At 43.8% G+C, this 21,599-nt stretch overlaps 1 protein-coding gene across 1 annotated transcript in view; it reads right to left on the reverse strand.

Moving 5' to 3' along the window:
- LOC147456564 (putative 3-hydroxyisobutyryl-CoA hydrolase 2) overlaps nucleotides 1-21,599 on the reverse strand; it is a 133,288-nt gene that overhangs the window by 97,145 nt on the left and 14,544 nt on the right. Inside the window, exons 3-5 of the mRNA XM_086514994.1 lie at nucleotides 18,863-18,943; nucleotides 18,726-18,794; nucleotides 18,580-18,643 (exon numbers count right to left, since the gene is read on the reverse strand). Of these exons, the coding sequence (XP_086371120.1) occupies nucleotides 18,580-18,643; nucleotides 18,726-18,794; nucleotides 18,863-18,943 (214 nt within the window). The remainder of the gene's footprint in view (nucleotides 1-18,579; nucleotides 18,644-18,725; nucleotides 18,795-18,862; nucleotides 18,944-21,599) is intronic.

The following is a 21,599-nucleotide window of genomic DNA, read 5'->3' on the forward strand; positions in this document are numbered from 1 at the left end:
CATCAGGCATGTCTTCTGGCACATCACCCACGAAGAGTCTTAGAAGACTCACGTGAAACTCATTATGAATCTTCCTAGTGTCAAGAAATTTCAGCCTGTAAGCAACATCGTTTATCTTATCAAGCACTTGAAAAGGCCCATAGTAACGCATGTTGAGCTTCGGAAACAATGCCCTTTATTTTCTTCAACTTGCCTTTTCAAATCGCAAAAGTACCCAATCACCAGGTGAAAACAACAATTTACAACAATGACAATCAGCAGCCCTTTTCTATTTTGCTTGAGTCTTCTCCAAGGCAGCTTTAATTTTCTTATACATTTCATCCATGTTCTCGACACACCAACTGCCTCAAAGACCTTGTCCCTTGTATGCAAAATAAAACGAACCTTTTTGCCCCCTTCAACAATCTCAAAAGGTGCCTTGCCGGTTGACGAATGCACCGTATTGTTGTACGCATACTCAAGCATAGGCAAATACTGTTCCCATTTGCCTTTGTTATCTGACACATAATATTTCAGTAGACCCAAGACAGCAGAATTAGCCTCTTCTAATTGTCCATCAGTTTGTGGATGAAACGAAAAGAGAACTTGAGCGTAGTGTCCATGTTCTCAAACAGTCCTCTCCAAAACAAACTTGTCATGCGAGGATCACCATCACTGACAATCGATTGTAGCATACCATGGTACTTGAACACATTGCACATGAAAAATCGTGTCATCTGATCAGATTTTATCTTCTTCCTGACAGGGATAAAATGGGCATGTTTGTTGAACCTGCAAATAATGACCCATATACCATCATTCCGAGTTGGCGTTCTTGAAAGATCAAAGATAAAGTCCATTGTCACGTGACACATTCAACCCTATGTGTCCGTGGACAAGCTACAGCATGATCAGGGTTCAGTCAGTCCAGTCAGTCTAGATTTAGAAGCGATCTGACACTTTTGTGAGTCTATTCGTAGACCGTGCATGCCCAGTCACTGAGTGTAGATGCATATCCTCTGGTTGAACACAGCATGATCATCGATATTCCCTTCAGAATCCATCAGATTCAGTCAAGGGAATTTTCCAGTGCATTTAGCCTATTTTCCCTATTTTTGGTATTTTCACTTATTATTTTTAAGTGACTTTCCAACAAAAGTAGGTAGGGCAATTTTGCTAAGTTAATATATAAGCAAACCCAAGTTAGCACTTTCTGGCAGAAGAGGTAGCAGGAGCACATGCTCAACAGGCACCTTCTCAACAATACCCCAGCAGGAACCCCTGGCGTTTTGTTCTCCAACATCGCCACATACTTCAGCCAGAGTTTTTGGCGCCAACCTCCAACACAGCTTGGCGTTTTCAGCATTTCCTGACCGCCGGCAACTCCAGCACTTCAGCCATTCACTAACGCCAGCAAGAGCTTCAGCGTTTCGGATTTCAGCACCAAATCAGCCTAGCGTTTTTGCTAGCAACAGGAAGGCATCAGCGTTTTTGGATTTCAGCACCAGATCAGCCTAGCGTTTTTGCTAGCAACAGGAAGGCATCAGCGTTTTCCATTTTCAGCCTTAGCGACAGCAGAGCAGCAGCGTTTTTCAGCAGTACCCATAGCAGCAGATCCATCCCTAGTTGGATGCAGAAGAACCCCGAATTTTAGCCATAAAAACGCAGCCAAAACAGTCATTTTCAGCCACCGAAACAGTCCCGAAATTCAACAGATAGAAGACCACAGATTTCAGCCATCAAGTCATCGTCGTCATCACCGTTGTCGTCATCGGCATAGTCACAGGTTGCATCAGTCCATTACATCCGCATTGTACCACTTTGTGCAATCAATAAGAAGACCACTCTCGCCGACGAGAGTGGGGCCTTCAGAGGAGGGTTTTACAAGGTCTCTCGTGTCGTTCTCTCTTCTCTCTATCTCTCAGTCTCATACACTTGCACGCACAATGTCCATCCACTTTGTTGTGATCATAGCATTTTCCATTAAGAACGGAAGGCTCTCCCTTCCATAAGAACTAAAAGGAACCTTAAGCACAGTTCGGAGCACTCATCTTGAGCAAAGGGCAAACAATCATTTTGTTGCACCTAACATTGGTATCAGAGCTTTGGCAGTGTTTTGTATCACTCAAGGAAAGAACCACAAGAATCACAAGATTTTTTTTTTGCCTGTTACGGTCGCACGAACCCAAGTTCGCTTGGGCGTGTCCATTCCTAATCGTGTTTTTGAAGAGTGACAGGAATCCCAGGAAAGAAGGGCTTGTCCAGCCTCCCCTTGTATCTCTTTTCACTCATTGAGATCGGACCATGCACTTAGCGGCCGGCCAATCGACGTGAGGAGGGAAAAAGCAACCTTGGTGTGAGCGCAAGGCCGCCAAGGGGTGCGCCCGCAGAAAGGAGTAGAACTTGGGTGAAGAGAAGATCCTTCTCAAACGCGGTTTGCAAGAGAAAGAAAACCTCAAGAACTCAAGAACCTTAAGAACCAAGACTCCCAAGAACCCAAGTTCCTCATGAACTTAAGAACCCACAAGAACCCACAACTTCAGAATGATCATCACTCGAAGCGGAATGGATACTTCGCTTGGAGGTGATGAGCATGAGAGAGGAGAAGAAGAATTTTCCCCACTGGGAGGTTTTTCCGACCCTCCCCATCTACGACAAAGATTGCACTAACTCCTATGGAGGCTTTGGAGCAATTGTTTCTGAAACAGAATTTAGAACGCGAAGCAAGAAACGCAGAAAGAAAAGCAAAAAGAAAGGCCTACAACGAAAGAATGGCAGCCATAGCGCGTGAGAACGAGCAAGCACGCTTGGAAGCCAAAGAAATACAAGCCAAGTTTGATCGCGAGAACAAAGCAATAAGGCAAGAGATGTTGTGACTCTTTTCTCGAATGCAGGCACAGATGCAACAGGATCAAGAAAAGGAGACTCTCTCAGTCTCTTCTTCTCCAAAGCATGATACAGAGGATTTGCATGATTGTGTGAAGCATGACGATGATTTGATTGACAATGACTTGCATGATGATTTGCATGACAATGATTTCCATGATGATTTGGATGATAAAGACAAGCATGATGATTTGGATGACAATGATTTCCATGATGATTTGGATGATAAAGACAAGCATGATGATTTGCATGATCAGGATGTGATTTCTCACAAGCATGATGAGTTGCATGAAGATGTGATTGTTCACAAGGATGATGTGTTAGTTGATGCTTTTTCTAGCGAAGCTAACCTCGTTGTAGATTCGATCACGCAGAACCGAACTTGGCTTTCGAGTTGAGGTCCAAAGAAACCCCACAGGACGATTCGATCATTCAGGAAGAACCGATCTTGGCTCTCGAGCCTAGGTCCAAAGAACCCTTACAGGAAGTATTATGTGTTCAAACTTCACATGATTGATACGCACGCATTGTTCCAATGTTTCATTCGTGATCGTTTCCTCTATTTTAGTCAGCATCGTTATGTGATCCCTTTTCCTATGCATGACATATTGTATGCTGAGCACGTTTCTCTCATGGATGAGCACGAATGTATGCGGATTTTTCATGAAAAGCTGAAAAGTATGTATGCAAGGAAGTCACATTCCATGTCTCTTCCTTGGCATGACACAGTTTCCAAACGAGCACATGAAAGTATGAGCACCAAGCATGGGCATTTCCGTTGTGAGTTGCCACAGTTGATTACTCTAGATCATAAGAGAAAGATTCCATCTCATTGTTTGCACGTGTGATGAACGGGTTGTCACTCCGTCTCTATGCTCATCTACATTGCATACACAGTCTTTAGCACAGACAAGATTTTTTCCCTTCACTTTACATGGAATGGGTATGTTCATGGTTTTGTGTTGGAAATGGTTTCAAGAATTTTCAGCCATGGAGATTCTTGAAGAAGAAGGAAGCACAACTCTTGACGAAGTTGAAGCAAGGAAGGAGCCACTGAAGACTTTGCGTCGCTTTCGGCGCGGCCCAAAGAAGCAAGCATTGCAGACCTTTATGAAGTTCAAGTACCACACGACCCACACATCAAAGTGGGCCGGCGAAGAGTCCCTTCCAGAATTCCGGATGCTATTGGCGATCTCCCTCGACGCCATACAGTTCGATACCAATACCTCACTTTGAAAAGGAGGGGATGTCATGTGACACATCCAACTCTATGTGTCCGTGGACAAGCTACAGCATGATCAGGATTCAGTCAGTCCAGTCAGTCTAGATTTAGGAGTGATCTGACACTTTTGTGAGTCTATTCGTAGACCGTGCATGCCCAGTCACTGAGTGTAGATGCATATCCTCGGGTTGCACACAGCATGATCATCAGTATTCCCTTCAGAATCCATCAGATTCAGTCAGGGGAATTTTCCAGTGCATTTAGCCTATTTTCCCTATTTTTGGTATTTTCACTTATTATTTTTAAGTGACTTTCCAACAAAAGTAGGTAGGGCAATTTTGCTAAGTTAATATATAAGCAAACCCAAGTTAGCACTTTCTGGCAGAAAAGGCAGCAGGAGCACATGCTCAACAGGCACCTTCTCAGCAATACCCCAGCAGGAACCCCTGGCGTTTTGTTCTCCAACATCGCCATAGACTTCAGCCAGCGTTTTTGGCGCCAACCTCCAACACAGCGTGGCGTTTTCAGCATTTCCTGACCGCCGGCAACTCCAGCACTTCAGCCATTCACTAACGCCAGCAAGAGCTTCAGCGTTTTTGGATTTCAGCACCAAATCAGCCTAGCGTTTTTGCTAGCAATAGGAAGGCATCAGCGTTTTCCATTTTCAGCCTTAGCGACAGCAGAGCAGCAGCGTTTTTCAGCAGTACCCATAGCAGCAGATCCATCCCCAGTTGGATGCAGAAGAACCCCCAATTTCAGCCATAAAAACGCAGCCAAAACAGTCATTTTCAGCCATCGAAAACGTAGCCAAAACAGTCATTTTCAGCCAAAGAAACAGTCCCGAAATTCAGCAGATAGAAGACCACAGATTTCAGCCATCATGTCGTCGTCGTCGTCACCGTCGGCAGCGGCGGCATAGTCACAGGTTGCATCAGTCCATTGCATCCGCATTGTACCACTTTGTGCAATCAATAAGTAGACCACTCTCGCCGACGAGAGTGGGGCCTTCGGAGGAGGGTTTTACAACGTCTCTGGTGTCGTATCTCTCTTCTCTCTATCTCTCAGTCTCATACACTTGCACGCACAGTGTCCATCCACTTTGTTGTGATCATAGCATTTTCCATTAAGAACGGAAGGCTCTCCCTTCCATAAGAACTAAAAGGAACCTTGAGCACAGTTCAGACAATCATTTCGCTGCACCTAACATCCATAGCAATGCTTTCCCATGGCTTATCCGGAATCGGCAATGGCTGTAACAACCCTTGTGCCTTTTGCCTATCAAACTTGACCTTTTGGCAAATCACGCATGCTTGCACAAAGGCATTCACATCTCTCCTCGAAGTAGGCCAATAAAAGAATGTCTCTATCGCTTTAACTGTCGCATCAATACCACGATGCCTTGCATACGGTGGGACATGACTTTCTACCATGACCTTATGTCGCAACGGCCTAGTAACACAAAGTCTGTCATGCATCATCATAAAATCGTCTCTGAGGATGTAGTGCTCATGATGTTGGCCCTCTTGCAACTATTCAAAAATCCTTGCAAAATCTTCATAAGTAGCATATTGTTCCTTCATGTCATCCAACTCATGATGATAAGGAATTGACACAGCTGAAATTTGTGGCTTCCTTGATAACGCATCAACCACAACATTCTTCTTGCCTTCCACATGCATAATCTGGAAGTGGAACATAGAAAGAATGTTTGCCCATCGCATATGCTTTTCAGATAGCTTTACTGTGTCAAGCAGTATTGCAAGGTCTGATGATCTGTCTGGACAACAAAATTAGCACCTAACAAGTAGTGTTTCCAACTGGAAAGCGCATGAATCAAGTTCAATAACTCTTTCTCATAGATTGCATAGTATTTTCTGGCACTGCAAGATTCTACTCTCATAAGCTACTACCCGACCATCTTGCATTAGCACTGCTCCAATGCTATTGCCACACGCGTCACACTGGACCGCAAATGACTTCCTGAGATCTGGTAAAACAATCACGGGATCTGACGTCAACTTTTCCTTTAAGAGAGTAAAAGCCGAAATCTCTCTTTGGGTCCATCTGAAAATGACCTCTTTCTTTTGCAAAGCGTGAAGAGGTGAAGTGAAGCTATCTCTGCAAAATTCATTATAAACCTTGTATAGTATGAACACAATCCCAAGAAGCTTCGGACATCGTGCACATTCTTTAAGTCTGGCCATGTCTTAATAGCTTCAACCTTTGCAGGATCCATTCGGACACCATCCTTTGACACTATGTGGCCAAGAAAGTGGATCTCTTCCAAGGAGAATTCACTTTTCTTAGGATTGACAAGTAACCTGTGACTTCACAGCTCTTCGAACACAATGGTCAAGTGACGCCTATGCTTCTCTTTAATCTTCGAGTAGACTATCATGTCGTCAAAGAAAGTGCCAACAAACTTCTGATGCGAGCGGAAAATCCTGTCCATCGTTCTATTGAACGTGGCAAGAGCATTTGTAAGACCAAATGGCATCACTAAGAACTCATAAAGACCAAATGTCGTTCTAAACGCAGTCTTGTGCACATTCTTTGGCCTTACACGAATCTGATGGTACCCACTCTTAAGGTCTATCCTGCTAAAAATTGCAGCACCCTCAAACGGTCAAGAATATCTTGGGATAGGAAACCTTTTCTTGATGGTATTCTTGTTCAACGCACAGTAATCAATACACATGCGCCAAGAGCCATCCTTCTTCTGCACTAAAAGCACTGGGGAGCAGAAAGGTGAAGAACTAAACTGAATCAGCCCCTTCTCTAAAAGCTCCTCTACCTGGCCCATAATCTCTTTCTGTTGTGCCGCACTAACCCTGTAGGGAGGTCTATTTGGTGGGCTACACCCTGGCACCAAATCTATCGCATGGTTCTCCAGCCTCTCCGGCAACGATTGAGACGGTAATGAATCAAAAAAACAGTCACTAAACTCTCGCAAAAATGCTGACCTTTCTTTATCTAACACAAATAAATTTGACTGACAATTATCTGAAACGTCACGTGCAAAGATCAAGTACAAAGAAAGATGATTTTTAATTACAGAGGTGATAGTCGAAGTAGATCCAATAGGGACAGACTCCCCTTTGAGCTTTACATCCAAAACATGAGTTTTGCCACTATGTTGAAGGGTGATCGTCTAGTCGCAGACATCCAGCAACCATGTGTTCGGAACATCCACGGGATTCCCAGTAGCGCATCACACCCTTCCAATTGGCATGATATAGAATTCTTTTGTGTCCACATACGACTGAATATACAGAAGCAGCTTTCCAATGATGGGAGTAACACCAAGACATACCAACCCTGCCTCTGTTGTGTACCCCATCTCTTCAGCTCTGATGCCCAGCTTCATAGCTAACTTTCGTGAGATAAAGTTTGCTTTGGCACGTGGATCAAAGAAGATGAGTGTCGTCTGATTTCTGACTTTACCCCATGCTCTGCATAACTCGCTGGCATCTGTCCTGTTACCCACCATATATGGCACCAAACCTGGTGTGGGCTTAGGCTTCTTTCCTTTCTTATCTTCTTTATCATCCGAATCAGCTGGCCTTTTCCTTTATGGACAATCTACACCAAAGTGACTAGGCTGCTCGCATATAAAGCATTTATTTTCAGCCATCAAGACCTTCTTTTCCTCGAGCGACTTGCACACAAAAGGCTTCCTTTTTGGCTTCTTTGCCTGCGCTCCAAAAGTCCCGGCTGAGTCCTTATCCTTGTTGTCCTTTTTTGACCCATGTGATGCTTCAAGAGCTTGAAGACAAGACTCATGCGGTCTGGCAACAATAGGTGGACTCAATTTAAGGATGATGAGTTTCTTTAATCATGCATTGATTGGGATAAGAGTAATGCAAAGGCCATGTCTACCATTGTTCATGTTAGGTGCAACGGAAGTGTTGAAGGATTTAGCTAGGATCTAGTACTCCGCACAAACACAAGGTTACTTCACTTCACTTTAAAAGAGAAACTAAATTGGAACAGTAAAGGAAGGAGAGAGAGAGAGAGAGAGAGAGAGAGACGACACTGCATGTCGGGTAGTCTCTCTTTTCTCTCTCTCTGTCTCTCTCTCTCGTTCATTGTGTTCAGTTCAGTTTCTCTTCTCAAGTGAAGTAAAGTAACCTTGTGTTTGTGCAGAGTACTAGATCCGAGCAAAATCCGTAAACACTTTCGTTGCACCTAGCATTGGAATCAGAGCTCTGTGCGTGCTTCGGCTTCACGAACTCAAGGGAAGAACAACCAAGAACCCAAGCAGAACCAAGAACCCAAAGAGCCTCTCTCGGTTTTGTTTTCTCAAAGAATCTTTGTGTCCCAATCCCGAACTTATTAGCGACTCCCACCCTTAGTCCATAGCGCATTGAATGCGCTCCTGTCTTCATAGCTATGTCTTTGAACAAAGATCGACATCAGATAAATGATAATCCAAATGTTGAATACCAAGATTTACTTGCCTCTTATGCGGATATGGAAGAAGTTGGTGCAAAGATCCCTAACTCTCTTATGCATTCGCATTCACATGTAGCATGCATCCACTTCACTTGACAAGCAACCCTTGGAAATACCTCCCAGCATCCTTACCTTTCATCTTCACCCACAATGTTTTCACGACGAGACTATTCGAGTGGCAGTACTTGCTCCCAAGGCAGAGTCAACATTAAGGCTGGTATTCTGCAACAATAGTAAGACTACCTAGTAACTGGGTTGGTCGGTGTTTACATCGCTTCAATACCTACATCCACATTACCCACAAGTTTGGAGGAGTTTTCATCGGCTTATGCATCCACAAGCATCACAAGACGTAAGCATCAAAAGTCCAGAAAGTATCCACAGGTAGAAGTTCGGCAGTTGTGTCTCACCTTTAAGGGGGGGGGGGGGGGGGGGGGGCACTACACTTGCGCCACGTGGACAAGCTTCTGCTACAGTCTAGTGTCAGTCGTAGTTTAGCTTAGCATCTTGCCTAGCACTTTGTGAGCCTCTAGCACAACATGCATGCCCAGGTAGGTCGTAGTTGCATAACCCTCTCTTGCACAGTACAGTCATTCCAACATATGAGCATGCGAACAGTCCCTTGAGTTTCATTAATAATAAGTGACATTTTTAAGCATAGATTTATTAAGGTCGTGGGGCTGAAGAGAAGGCTGCTCGACTCAACTTATTGTGGCTATATAGGCTGGCCAAAGAGGGCGCTTGGAAAGAGAAGAAGCAGAAGAATAAGTACAGCACGAGTACCCACAATACCCGCATCCCAAGTAACCCCAGTACCCAACGTTTTTAGCATCAGCAAAGCAGCGTTCTCAGCCCTTCTTCACCATCGAATTCAGCCACAAAACGCCAACATTTTTAGCTTCAGTACCATCATTTTCAACCCTTATCGCCAACACCAGCCCAGCGTTTTCAGAACCATCAATGGCATCAGTTCAGCCTTGCAGTTTTCAGCCCTTCACCATTAGCGTTTTCAGCATTCAGCCTTAGCCTCGCAGTACAAAGTACCTACCGCAGTACCCCTCATCATCCCTAGCCAGTACCCATTAGCATCTCAGCAGTACCAAGCATCTACATCAAGTACCCATCAGCATTCATCATTTAGTCATTGTATCAACAATTTGTGCAAGTAATAAAGCAAGTACTTTCTCTAGCAACACAGTAAGGGGGCCCTTGAGGGTGGTTGGGACCCGACATGCCATGTCGTCTCTCTTCTCTCTCTCTCTGTCTCTCTCGCTCGTTCATTGTGTTCAGTTCAATTTCTCTTTTCAAGTGAAGCAAAGTAACCTTGTGTTTGTGCGGAGTACTAGATCCGAGCTAAATCCTTAAACACTTCCGCTGCACCTAGCAATTCAGGCACTCACAAAGGAGATCTCTCCCATAGTATAGACTTTAAAAACCGCCAGTGAAATGTGCTCGGAGATATGTTTGATCGAGACTCTACGATGCGAGCGGTCACCCTTCTTCAACAATTATTTTCCACCAAGTTTGAAGCCTAGACCATGCAATTATTTTTTTGAAGGCAAAGGTCATCCATGATCAACTCTCGGCTATGGACAATGCATTGACCAGTACTCGGTTAGCAGCCTTGATACTTACGACGTTGCGTAAGGAGTATGAGATGGTTGCAAAGACAAAATGCTTACAAATCACTAAGCAGCAAAGAGAGGCAAGTGGTGCTCCCAATACTTGATTTGTTTTGGTGTGTCGGAGTTAATTCACCTATGTTTGGAAGGACCAACATAACATATACAAAACACGATGGTTGTTGTGCACACACTCCATTGTTGTTGGCGGGATGATGGACAGAGTGTGTTCCAAAAGTTCATTGTCACAAAGTGATGACGTGGCTACCCGACAAGAAAGCCTAACCCTGATTGCTGCTGAAAACCCTAAATCTGGAAACCCTAACCCTAAAATCTGCAAACCTTAAAATCTGCCAGAAACCCTAAAACAGTAGAAACCCTAACCCTAAAAGGACAGCAGGGCAGAATCCCGGAAAAAGCGCAAGCATGTTGGCATGGCAGAATCCCGAAATTTGCGGAGATGCTTTTCTGCTTCTAGCGACGCAACTTGAGGGAGATTCTTGCTGGTGCTTTTTCTCTATGCAAATTGCAAGGAGAGAGAGAGAGAGAGAGAGAGAGAGAGAGAGAGAGAACTCCATTGCTTTATTTTTCTAAAGCTCAAGAGAGCTTGTGAGAGAGAAACTTTGCTTTTGATTTGAAGCTTTTGCGGCTCTGCTTTTGGCATCCCTTGTAAACATTAAATATGTGGATTTGGGCTCCCACTCTGCAGAGCATCTGGACGAAGAGTTCTGAGAGTGAGACCCGATCCACTCTTGTACTTTGAACACTGATTAATACAAAAAGAAATACCGACACGGGCACCAGTCTTTAGGGCCAATATCTCTAGGCACGGAACTCCGCCGTTCCAATGCAAATCTATTGTGAACTGGGGATTGTTTTGAAGTGGTTATTTGGTGCTGTCGTGATTGATTCTTGACTTGGAGTGTCCAAGTCTGTTACAATGGTATCAAAGCACGGCCGATTTCTCTTCTACGGGAAATCCAATCCCAATTTTTTTTTCCGCGGCACCTATGGCTTCACGCAAGGATCAGTCGACTCCCTCTACATCCGAAGATGCAGGCAGGGATCATAACGAAGATTCCGGCAGAGAGTATGGCCCGCCTCGGCCTACTCAAGCGGAGCAACGAGAGATGAAGCGTCGTCAATTGATCGGCGATGCAACAAAGATGATGCTCAGTTTTGCATAGGACCCGAAATTGGCAAAATATATGAGCGAGACTTCTTTTCAGGAAGTGCACGAGCAGTGGCAGAAAACCACAACACCACCCCCGAAACCCGCTAACCTTCTGCTCACAAGCAATATTAATTGCTCAGCTTTTTGACGCGTAGAACAAAGCTAAAAAGCACGGCAAAAAGCAGAAGAAAGGCACTGACTTCCCGTGTTATTTGGGTCGTCAGTCGACATTTGATAAGGCGAAGAAACAGAAGAAGCGTGTTCGATTTGAAGGAGTACCCAATTCTTCTTCTTCTTCTGACAGTTCTTCTAGCTCTTCAGATTCGAGCAAAGAAGACAGAAAAGGCAAAAAGCAAAGCAAGAAACAACGCTTCGGAAAGGGTAAGAATAAGGCAAAGAAGTCTAAATCTCGCCCTGTGAGTGACAATTCTACACAGGACTCGTCTACAGACAGTTCAGACACTGATAACGACAACTTTTATGCGAACAAGAAGAATTTTTATAAAGCCAACCGGTATGACTTTCTGGAAGATAAAAGCAAGAAAGTCCGAGAGTTTAAGGAAGGTGGACAGTTGATCAAATTTGACACTTTTTCAGGATATAAAGATGCTTCGAAGGCTTTGTCTTTTATACAGCAGCTTGACATCGCTTTCGCGGGAGGACGCTACTCAGAGCACTCCAAGATTCGGAGAGCTGCCTCTTATTTTAAGGGGAATGATCGAACTTGGTGGTCCACGCTTCTTTTAAACAAGACTGCGCCAATTAAATGGCTGAAATTTAAGAAGCTTTTTATTTCTTCTTGGCTAACTCAAGAGTATGAACGCGATATACGAGCTACTTGGAACCACTTTCGGATGACCAAGAGAGATACAGTGGATGCTTATTGCGACAGATTCTGGAGCTCTTTTCTACCCGCCTCTTCATTCAAGAAGATCTCGTTCAGAGAACAGATTGAGCAGTTTACCTTGGGTCTACCTACAGAGATCCGAGATCACTGCTTGGAACAGAAGTCAGCTTCTATTCAGGAGTTGATGAGTCATGTGAAGCGGGGTTTTGCCATTCACTCTGGCAGTCTGACCTACCCCACCGATGAGGTCATGACACAACGAGCCGAACAGACTTCAACAAATGAAAGTAGAAAGAGAAAGAGTAACCCAGAAAAGAAGGATGCACAACCCAAGCTTACTCCTGAGGAGAGAGCTCGCTTCATCAGGGAGGGGAAGAGCTTTGGATGCGGGGAACATGGACATATCTCCACGAAGTGCCCTAACAAGGCACCGAATGAACAAGATGAAGAAAGGACAGAAAGTTCTAAAGCAGCTGAGAAACGTGGCAGGAAAGGCAGATAGAAAAGCAGAACTAGTATCACATGGCGTGGGACCTGAACCGAATCAAATGAATGAAAGTACAAACTTTGCCGCTTTTGGGGCAAAGTGAAGGATCGGGAAGCTCTTTTGAAGGAGCCAAGGCCAACTTCTTTTCACTTGGAATTGGCGTCTCGATTTGGAACTACGCCTGACAGGCTGAGGCCATTGGCGGAGGTAGTTCGAGTGGCACCCGGACGGGATGTTGCCATTACACCGAGCATTGGTAAACTTCGTTTGCAATGACAGGGGTGTTCAGGGCACGCGAGTGACGTTCTACTCGAAATCCCTTGGTTCCACAAGAACTACGCCGTGGTTGACTACCAGGCCGAGAAAGCGACTTTGACAAATGAAGGGCTCAGAGATTGTACTTGATGAACTTCAATTTCTTTACTCATTCTTTTGGGAGAGAACTGAACGATGAATAAAGGTCGAATATGTTTTGACCTGAACAAAAGAACACCAAGATTTTTTTCTTCACACTCATGCCGATTGCTTTTTAGAGGGCCTGAAGATCATACCATTGATCTGATACCCGAAAGCACACCACCAAACCGGCCACCTTACCGTGTGAGTCAAGCACAGAATGGAGAGATTATGAACCAAGTGAAAGACCTCTTGGAAAAGAGTCTTGTCCAGCCTAGTACTTCACCGTATTGCTCTCCAGTGTTGTTGGTTTTGAAGAAATACAGATCTTGGAGAATGTGCATCGATTATAGAGCTCTCAACAAAATCACCATCAAGAACAGATTTCTGATTCCTAGGATCGATGATATACTCGACAGATTACAGGGATCCTCGTGCTTTAGTAGGATTGATTTGAAGAGTGAATATCATCAGATCAGAATTGCGCCGGGAGACATCTACAAGACAGCTTTCCGGACGACTTTTGGATTATTTGAGTTTTGGTGATGCCTTTTGGCTTAACCAATGCTCTTGGACATTTAACCGGATGATGGATAGGATTTTTCGAGAGTACATGCTATTTGTTGGCACTTTCTTTGACGATATCATTGTTTTCCCCAAGAATGAGGCAGACCACAGAGATCATTTGCTTCAGGTCTTTCAGACATTACGAGATCACAAGTTAGTGATTAATGCAAAGAAAAGTGAATAACAGAGATACACTTTTTGGGACACATGGTCTCAGCAGCAGGAGTGCAAATGGATCCGGCCAAGATAGAGACTATCGGTGATTGGCCCGATTTGAAGAATGTCCATGAAGTTAGAAGCTTCTTGGAACTGTGTTCGTACTACAGGCGGTTCATTCGAAAGTTTGCAGAGGTTGCTTCCCCTTTGCATATCTTGACACAGAAAGGAGTCCCTTTCTCGTGGGGATCCACAGAGGTGACTGCCTTTCAGACATTGAGAGAAATTGACTACGGGACCAGTTTTGACTTTGTCGGACTTGCAGAAGTCATTTGAAGTATATTGTGATGCTTGTGGTCGTAGTCTGGGTGCGGTCTTAATGCAAGAAGGCCATGTCATTGCTTACGAGAGCCGATTGTTCTCAAGGCTGGAGATGACAGCACAGATTTATGAGAAAGAGCTTTTGGCGGTTATCCATGCTCTTACTCAGTGGCGGCATTACCTACTCGGAGCGGATTTTACTGTCTTTACAGACCATCAGAGTTTGCGCTACTTCTTGTCACGGAAGCAACTTTCAGAAAAGTAGATGCGGTGGGCGAACATCTTGTCACAGTTTCACTTCCAAATTGTCCATGTGCAGGGATAGAAGAATGTGGTGGCAGATGCTTTGTCTCGGAAGCCCTTGGTTCTGGCTATTTCCGCGATACATCAAAGGAGCATTGAGGATATGGTCGACCAGTATGCCACAGATACAGATTTTGCAGACGTTTTCGCACGGATACGGGATGGGGAGACTGTAGCGGGATATTCCATCCGGGATGGCTACTTGATGAGAAAAACCATGTTGTGCGTTACACAGCCATTCAGGGAAAAGGTTATGATTGAATGCCACTGTCCACCTTTTACGGGTCACCGCGGCATTGCTACCACCATGAAAGGGGTAGAGAGATACTTCTTTTGGCCGAGACTCAAGAAGGATGTGGAAGAGTTTGTGCGCAGTTGCTTAGTATGCCAGAAGGTCAAGTTTGACAGGCATAAAGCACAGAGATTGTTACAACCTTTACCCATACCCACCGACCCCTGGGAAAGTATTGCAAGGGATTTCATTTTTGATCTCCCGAGAACACAGAGTAGTCACGATGGTATCTGGACTGTTATTGACAAATTTAGCAAACAGGCTCATTTCATTCCAGTGAAGAAAACAGTCAAGCCGGATCACTTAGCGAGACTGTTTGTGGCCCAGATTTTCAGATTACATAGCATGCCTGAGACGATTGTCTCCAGCATGGACCCCAGATTTACGAGTTTGTTTTGAAAGGCAATTTGGGAGAACATTGGCACGTGGTTGTAGTTCTCGTCATCGTTCCACCCGCAAACTGACGGGCAATCTGAGATTGCATATTCAGTGCTTTTAGATTTATTGAAGTCTTATATCTCGGATCAGAAGACTCAATGGGAAAAGTACCTACCTTTGGTTGAATTTGCCTACAATAACACGATACACTCTTCGACGGGGAAGGCGCCATTTGAGATTGTTGAAGGTGCTGCAAAGGTTCCACCCTTCCTAATCACGAAAGATAAGATTTTTGAAGCGGATGAATATACGCGAGACTTAGATACGGCTTTTGCCAAGGTTCACGAGACTTTGCAGAAATCTCAAGAACGACAGAAAAAGGCAACGGATCGCCATGTCGCTACTTGAAATTGAAGGAGGATGATTGAGTGCTCTTACGTTTTGAGAAGGCACGCCTGAGAAAGAAAAAGGAAAAGAAGAGGCTTTTTCCAAAGCTTAGTATGCGATACTACGGACCTTTCCAGATCTCTGAAAAGATAAATGATGTCTCCTTCCGACTGAAACTGCTTGATACTTGGAGGATTCACAATGCATTTTATGTGAGTCTCTTGAAACCTTTTAAAGGTGATGTGCCTGATGATGGGGAGCCTGATGAGCAACCCGAAGTGGAAGAAAACGAGGAGATCCTTGTTCCTGAACAAATTTTGGCACATAAGGATACGAAGAATAAAGGTAAATTCTGAAGGCGGTTCTTGGTTAAGTTCAAGAACTATCCTGCATTGGATGCAAAGTGGATGGAGGAGGAGGAGGACCTAGCAGATACTCCTCAGATTGTGAAACTTTACCTCGAGGCTTTTGGTTTAGCATAGTCTACTGCAAATGGAACCCAGAATTCAGCTTGGCCGGAAATCTGGTGCAATCGGATACACAAGAGGGTAGTCACTCCGCTCCTTTGTCAGCAGATGCCTTGATTTTGATACTAGAGTCACTGATGTCTCTTTGAGCTTCAGGGATACTGAAAGCTGACAGTATTTTGTTGTATGACTTTATGAAATGGAATTCTTGATTATGATACCGATTTGTTCTTGACTTCTTTTAAGTGCATGAATTGATAGACGAAATGACTGCAGCATTTTGGTCTCATCGATCTCGAATAGACATGGTTGCAATAGAGGTTAGTCAATTGAACATCGATGAGGTCCCGATTGGATCTAGATGCGATTGCTAGCTACATTGCCGATAAATCATGGTCTAAGATCCAAATGAATGTTGAATGTCATGTGATGTCGTGTGATGTGACTGTTGAGTGGTACATGTGCTAGATGTGTGTTCCTAGTACGTAGGTACTAACAGTCAGTTTTTGCTAAGACGGTTTAAGGCCTTTGTCTATTTTGCAGGCGTAATCGAGGGCGATTACAATGCTTTCAAGAGGGGGGTATGTCACAAAGTGATGACGTGGCTACCCGAGAGGAAACCCTAACCCTGACTGCTGCTGAAAACCCTAAATCTGGAAACCCTAACCCTAAAACCTGCAAACCTTAATATCTGCCAGAAACCCTAACCCTAACCCTAAAATGGCAGCAAGGCAGAATCCCGAAAAAAGCGCAAGCATGCTGACGTGGCAGAATCCCGAAATTTGCGGAGATGCTTTTCTACTTCTAGCAACGCAATTTGAGGGAGATTCTTGTTGGTGCTTTTTCTCTACGCAAATTGCAAGGGGAGAGAGAGAGAGAGAGAGAGAGAGAGAGAGAGAGAGAGAGAGAGAGAGAGAGAGAACTCCATTGCTTTATTTTTCTAAAGCTCAAGAGAGCTTGTGAGAGAGAGAGAAACTTTGCTTTTGATTTGAAGCTTTTGGGGCTCTGCTTTTGGCATCCCTTGTAAACATTAAATATGTGGATTAGGCTCCCACTCTGCAGAGCATCTAGACGTAGAGTCTGAGAGTGAGACCCGATCCACTCTTGTACTTTAAACACTGATTAATACAAAAAGAAATACCAAAAGGGGCGCCAGTCTTTGGGGCCAATATCTCTAGGCACGGAACTCCACCGGGCCAGTGCAAATCTATTGTGAACTGTGAATTGTTTTGAGGTGGTTATTTGGTGTTGTCGTGATTGATTCTTGACTTGGAGTGTCCAAGTCTGTTACATTCATTGTCTTGAAGAAGCTTGGACGTGATGTGGGGTTCTTGGATGTAGTGTCGTCTACAATTCAAATTGCTATGAGGCAACTAGTGCTCAAGATGGAAACTTCTTTATTGCCGAGATGTATAGAACCCGTTCAGGACATCCTTCGGATTGTATTAAGTATTTGGTGATGCCTTTTGGTCCCACAAATGCTCCTGCATGTTCAGCAAAATGATAGACAGGATCTTTCAAGAGCATAGACAGTTTTTGAGCATATTTTTTCGTTTTCTCCAAATCCGAAGCAGAACATCAAGAGCATTTGCTGCAAGTGTTCAATGCACTCCACGAACAACGTAATATCAGAACGCATTGAGAAGTGATCATTGCACAAGAGGGTGCAGGATGGGAGAGAAGAGGCTGAATAGGATGACCAAATCTGCAGCCAAGAAAGGTACCCATCTAGAATGAAGAAAAACCAGCAGTAAAATACCATGAAGAAAATCAAGGAGACCGTGGTTCAACCACCATGTAGCCGCTAAAAAGCACCACTACAAGGGGAGCCAGCAAGGTCGACGTCGAAAGCCAATAGAGAGACCACTAGAAAAGGTTGAACAAGCAAAACCACCAGTGAAGTGCCATAAGGAAATCGATGAAATGACGGGTCAACCACGAAGTAGCCGCTAATAACCATCGCAATAGGGACCCAGCAACATCAGTGCCAAAAGCCAACGGGGCAAATACTTGCAAAGAGAGGGGTGAACGACAAGGATGATTGATTAAGAGCGACAACAGTGTGAAGAGGACAGGTGTGCCTTGTATACACATAATACTACTTTACCAAGGAGGTGGCTGCAATGGGTTCTCTAGTGTGGCGGTTTTTGCCAATGACGACAGCTTGATGGATTTGGCTGGGATGAGAGCCTCCACTCCTGCCTTTGAACCGGTCAAAAAATGTGAGAGCATGGGGCTCTTGAGTCTTTAATAACCTCTAATCTAACATTGAGAAATTCTTCACGAGTGATCCCCATTAGCCCTAGCCATCCAACATTCTCCCCTATTAGTCACCAGCCAGGGATGTAGCAGCACCTTGATGACAGCAGCCCTGCAGATGATGTGGCAGCACCTTGATGACATGACAGCCTGTTCTGCTGCAGTTGATAGAGCACCCAATCATCAAGAAGGCTCCATACATGAATACCCAAAGAAACAAATAACTTTGTCTCAACTAAAGTTGGGAATACACCGTGCCCATATGCATAAATGTAATTTTCAAAGTATAATACTAAACTAGTGCTTATTAAAAAAATCTGAGCTCCAACTAGACACGCTATTGTTAACCATGGTGTGCATTTCCAACAAACAAGCACAAACCTTGCAAACCAAGTCTGTACAACTCCTTCACATCTGCTCCCGATGAAAACACACCCCCTGCACCCTTTGAAGTAGAATAGTGTAAGGCATCATTTTCCAAGTAAAACCTTCAAGCAGACAATTACAGAACTAAACACGTAACTTACTTGAAGGATGACCAGATTTGCACCTACTTCGCTTTCCCACCTTTCATAGAAAGTTCGAAGTTTGCGAGCCTATACAAATAACATCTATAAATAATGAAAAAAATAGATAAAAAAGAACTTGATATTGGTTTCCATACCATAGCTGTTGTGAGAGCATTCGCGCGCTTTGGGTTGTTTATTGTTGCCACCCTTGAGCCCAATCCTCGACTAATGACGACCTTCACGAGTTACCCAACATAGGTTATGCACGCTTCCAAGATTGAAAAAAAGCCATAACTTAACAGCCAAGGCCAAAGCAAAGGTCAATCATGAAAAATGGAGTCCTCATACTTCAAGAAAAAAATGAAATCAATCTGAGGATCAAGTTGCATAAGAAAGCATGCTTGTTGAGTAAAACATACCTTCATAAGTACAGCATAGTCTGAACTCACGAATTATAAGAGGGTATAAAATACTCATAAAACTACGAAAGCAAGGGACACAAGAAAATGGGAAAAAAAAATCGCTTTATTTGCTACTATACAAAACTAGATAAAACAAACCATTATTTACTTATAAATGTTTTTAGAAAAGGCATACACAAAATAAGTTGAAGCAGGTTACTTGGCTAAAACTTGAAACAAGTACTCAGCTTTAAACTAAAAGGATAAGACATCTCAAAGACTCAATCCTAGAAATCAGACTCCACACAACAACTTCTAAAGGAACAAATCCTTAAGTCCTAATGTTAGCTAAAAACTAGAAATGAATACTACTACAAACATGCGTAGAAGAGGCTAAAAATAACACAAGAAGTACAAAGATCCAAACTTGACACTATGTGAACTCAACTTCGTTGCTTGTCCAAATAGGAAGAATAAGATTATCACCTTTATCATGCATAGCTTGGACAACAGCTATGACATCCCTACTCACGTTGTCACTGCCCAAGAGTGGCTTTTAAGCTCCCCACTTTTATTAAATTTACTACTGATTATCTTGAACATTCCAAAGAAAGAAACATTGAAAATAACTCACTACAATACAAAAATGAACGAATATTTTTCATGATTCTTTTAAATGAGAATCCTTTCTGAATGAGTAAAGAAATAAGATGGCATGATTGAACGACAAAAGCAGATTTACTAGAACAAAGACGAGAAAATCTAAATAGGTAAGAGCAAATGACACCGTACTTGCTGAAAGAGAAATGTTCGAAGAAACGTGGGACATACGGATGATATTTAGATCGGCATATTCCGATTCAAGGCGTTTATCATAGATATCTACTTCCAATCCCAAGGGAGTCTGAAAAATCTTAAGGTCTAAAAAGGCACAACAATCACTATTTGTAGTAAATTAAGTTCACAAAACTCCTTACGATAAATCCCTCCACCTACAAAACTTGAATTCAAGTACATAAAATCTTGAAAAGAAAGAACATCAACTACTGAATCATTTAAGATCCAACATGAATCGGTAGGTACGTCTGCTTCCTTTAGCACATAAGATTAATAACATGCAACACAATTGAACCAGCACCAAAAAGCCAAGTTCCAACCATTAAAAGTACAATCCTCACACTTCAAGAAAACTAATCAAATCAAGAATTCAGTAAGCATAGTGAAAAGTGTGAAGAAAAGACCGATCTGTAGAGATCAAATCTAACACAAGGTATGGTCATCACTAAAGCATGTTTGGGTACTCGGGTGAAAGCAACAATTCACAACAGTGACAATCAGCATCCCTTTTCTGCTTTGCCTTAGACTTATACATTTCATCTATGTTCTCAACATATCGATCTGCTTCAAACATTTTGTCCTTGGTGAGCAAAATGGGAGGAACCTTTTTGCCACCTTCAACAATCTCAAAAGGTGCCTTGCCTGTTGACAAATGCACCGTATTGTTGTATGCATAACTCAAGCATGGGTAGATATTGTTCCCACTTGCCTTTAATATCTGACACATAACACTTCAGCAGATCCAAGACAGTAGAATTAGCCTCTCCTAACTGTCCATCAGTTTGTGGATGAAATGAGGAGGAAAACTTGAGTATAGTGCCCATGTTTTCAAACAAGCCTCCATAGCAATACTTTCCATGGCTTATCTGGAATAGGCAGTGGCTGTAACAACCTTGGTGCCTTCTACATGCCAAACTTGACCTTTTGGCAAATCAGCATGCTCACACAAAAGCATCCACATCTCTCCTCAAAGTCGGCCAATAAAAGAATGTCTCAACCGCTTTCACTGTCGCATGTCACAAACTGATGATGTGGCAGCCTCTGCTGACGCAGACAAGCTCACTTGGCAGAGTGCCATGTGGCAGCTGTATGGAACTCCGCTTTTTACGCTATCAATGCATGGCAAAATGTACGGACTTCCGTGTTTTACGTTGGCTGCTGAATTCGGAGAGATTTCACGCGAGAAATCTCGTCCGATTCAAAGGGCAAGTAGCCCTACAAGTGCGGGAGCTCGAGGACTTGCTACGGATGCGACCGGCTCACGAAACAGAGCCCAAAAAAGGGAAATACAGCCTGCTGTGTATTTTTGCGGGTTTAGGGTTTCGGCCCTAAACGGTCCCTACTACCCCAAGAAGGTCCGGGGACGCGAGGGGACCGTTGTGCGAGTGACCTGGGCATTTTCCGGGCAGAAAACAGAGAATTAGCGTGCTGCAGATTCTCGCCAGGTTTTGCAAAGTGTCTGTGAGCGTCGGGAGAGTCACTTATTGCGTGGGGATACTGTCTGTGAAGCGTCCTAGTACGGTTATGCTGCCGAAATCGGGCCAGAACAGGTCACTTTCAGCCCGGATCATGCGGGGCAGCTTGTAGGAAATCACACGTTTTATTCCCTCTTTGAATACAATAAAGAAATACCAAAAGGGGCGCCAGTCTTTGG

The sequence above is a fragment of the Adiantum capillus-veneris genome, chromosome 6 (genome assembly GCF_014529385.1).
Source record: "Adiantum capillus-veneris isolate H3 chromosome 6, ASM1452938v2, whole genome shotgun sequence".
Taxonomy (NCBI): Eukaryota; Viridiplantae; Streptophyta; class Polypodiopsida; order Polypodiales; family Pteridaceae; genus Adiantum; species Adiantum capillus-veneris.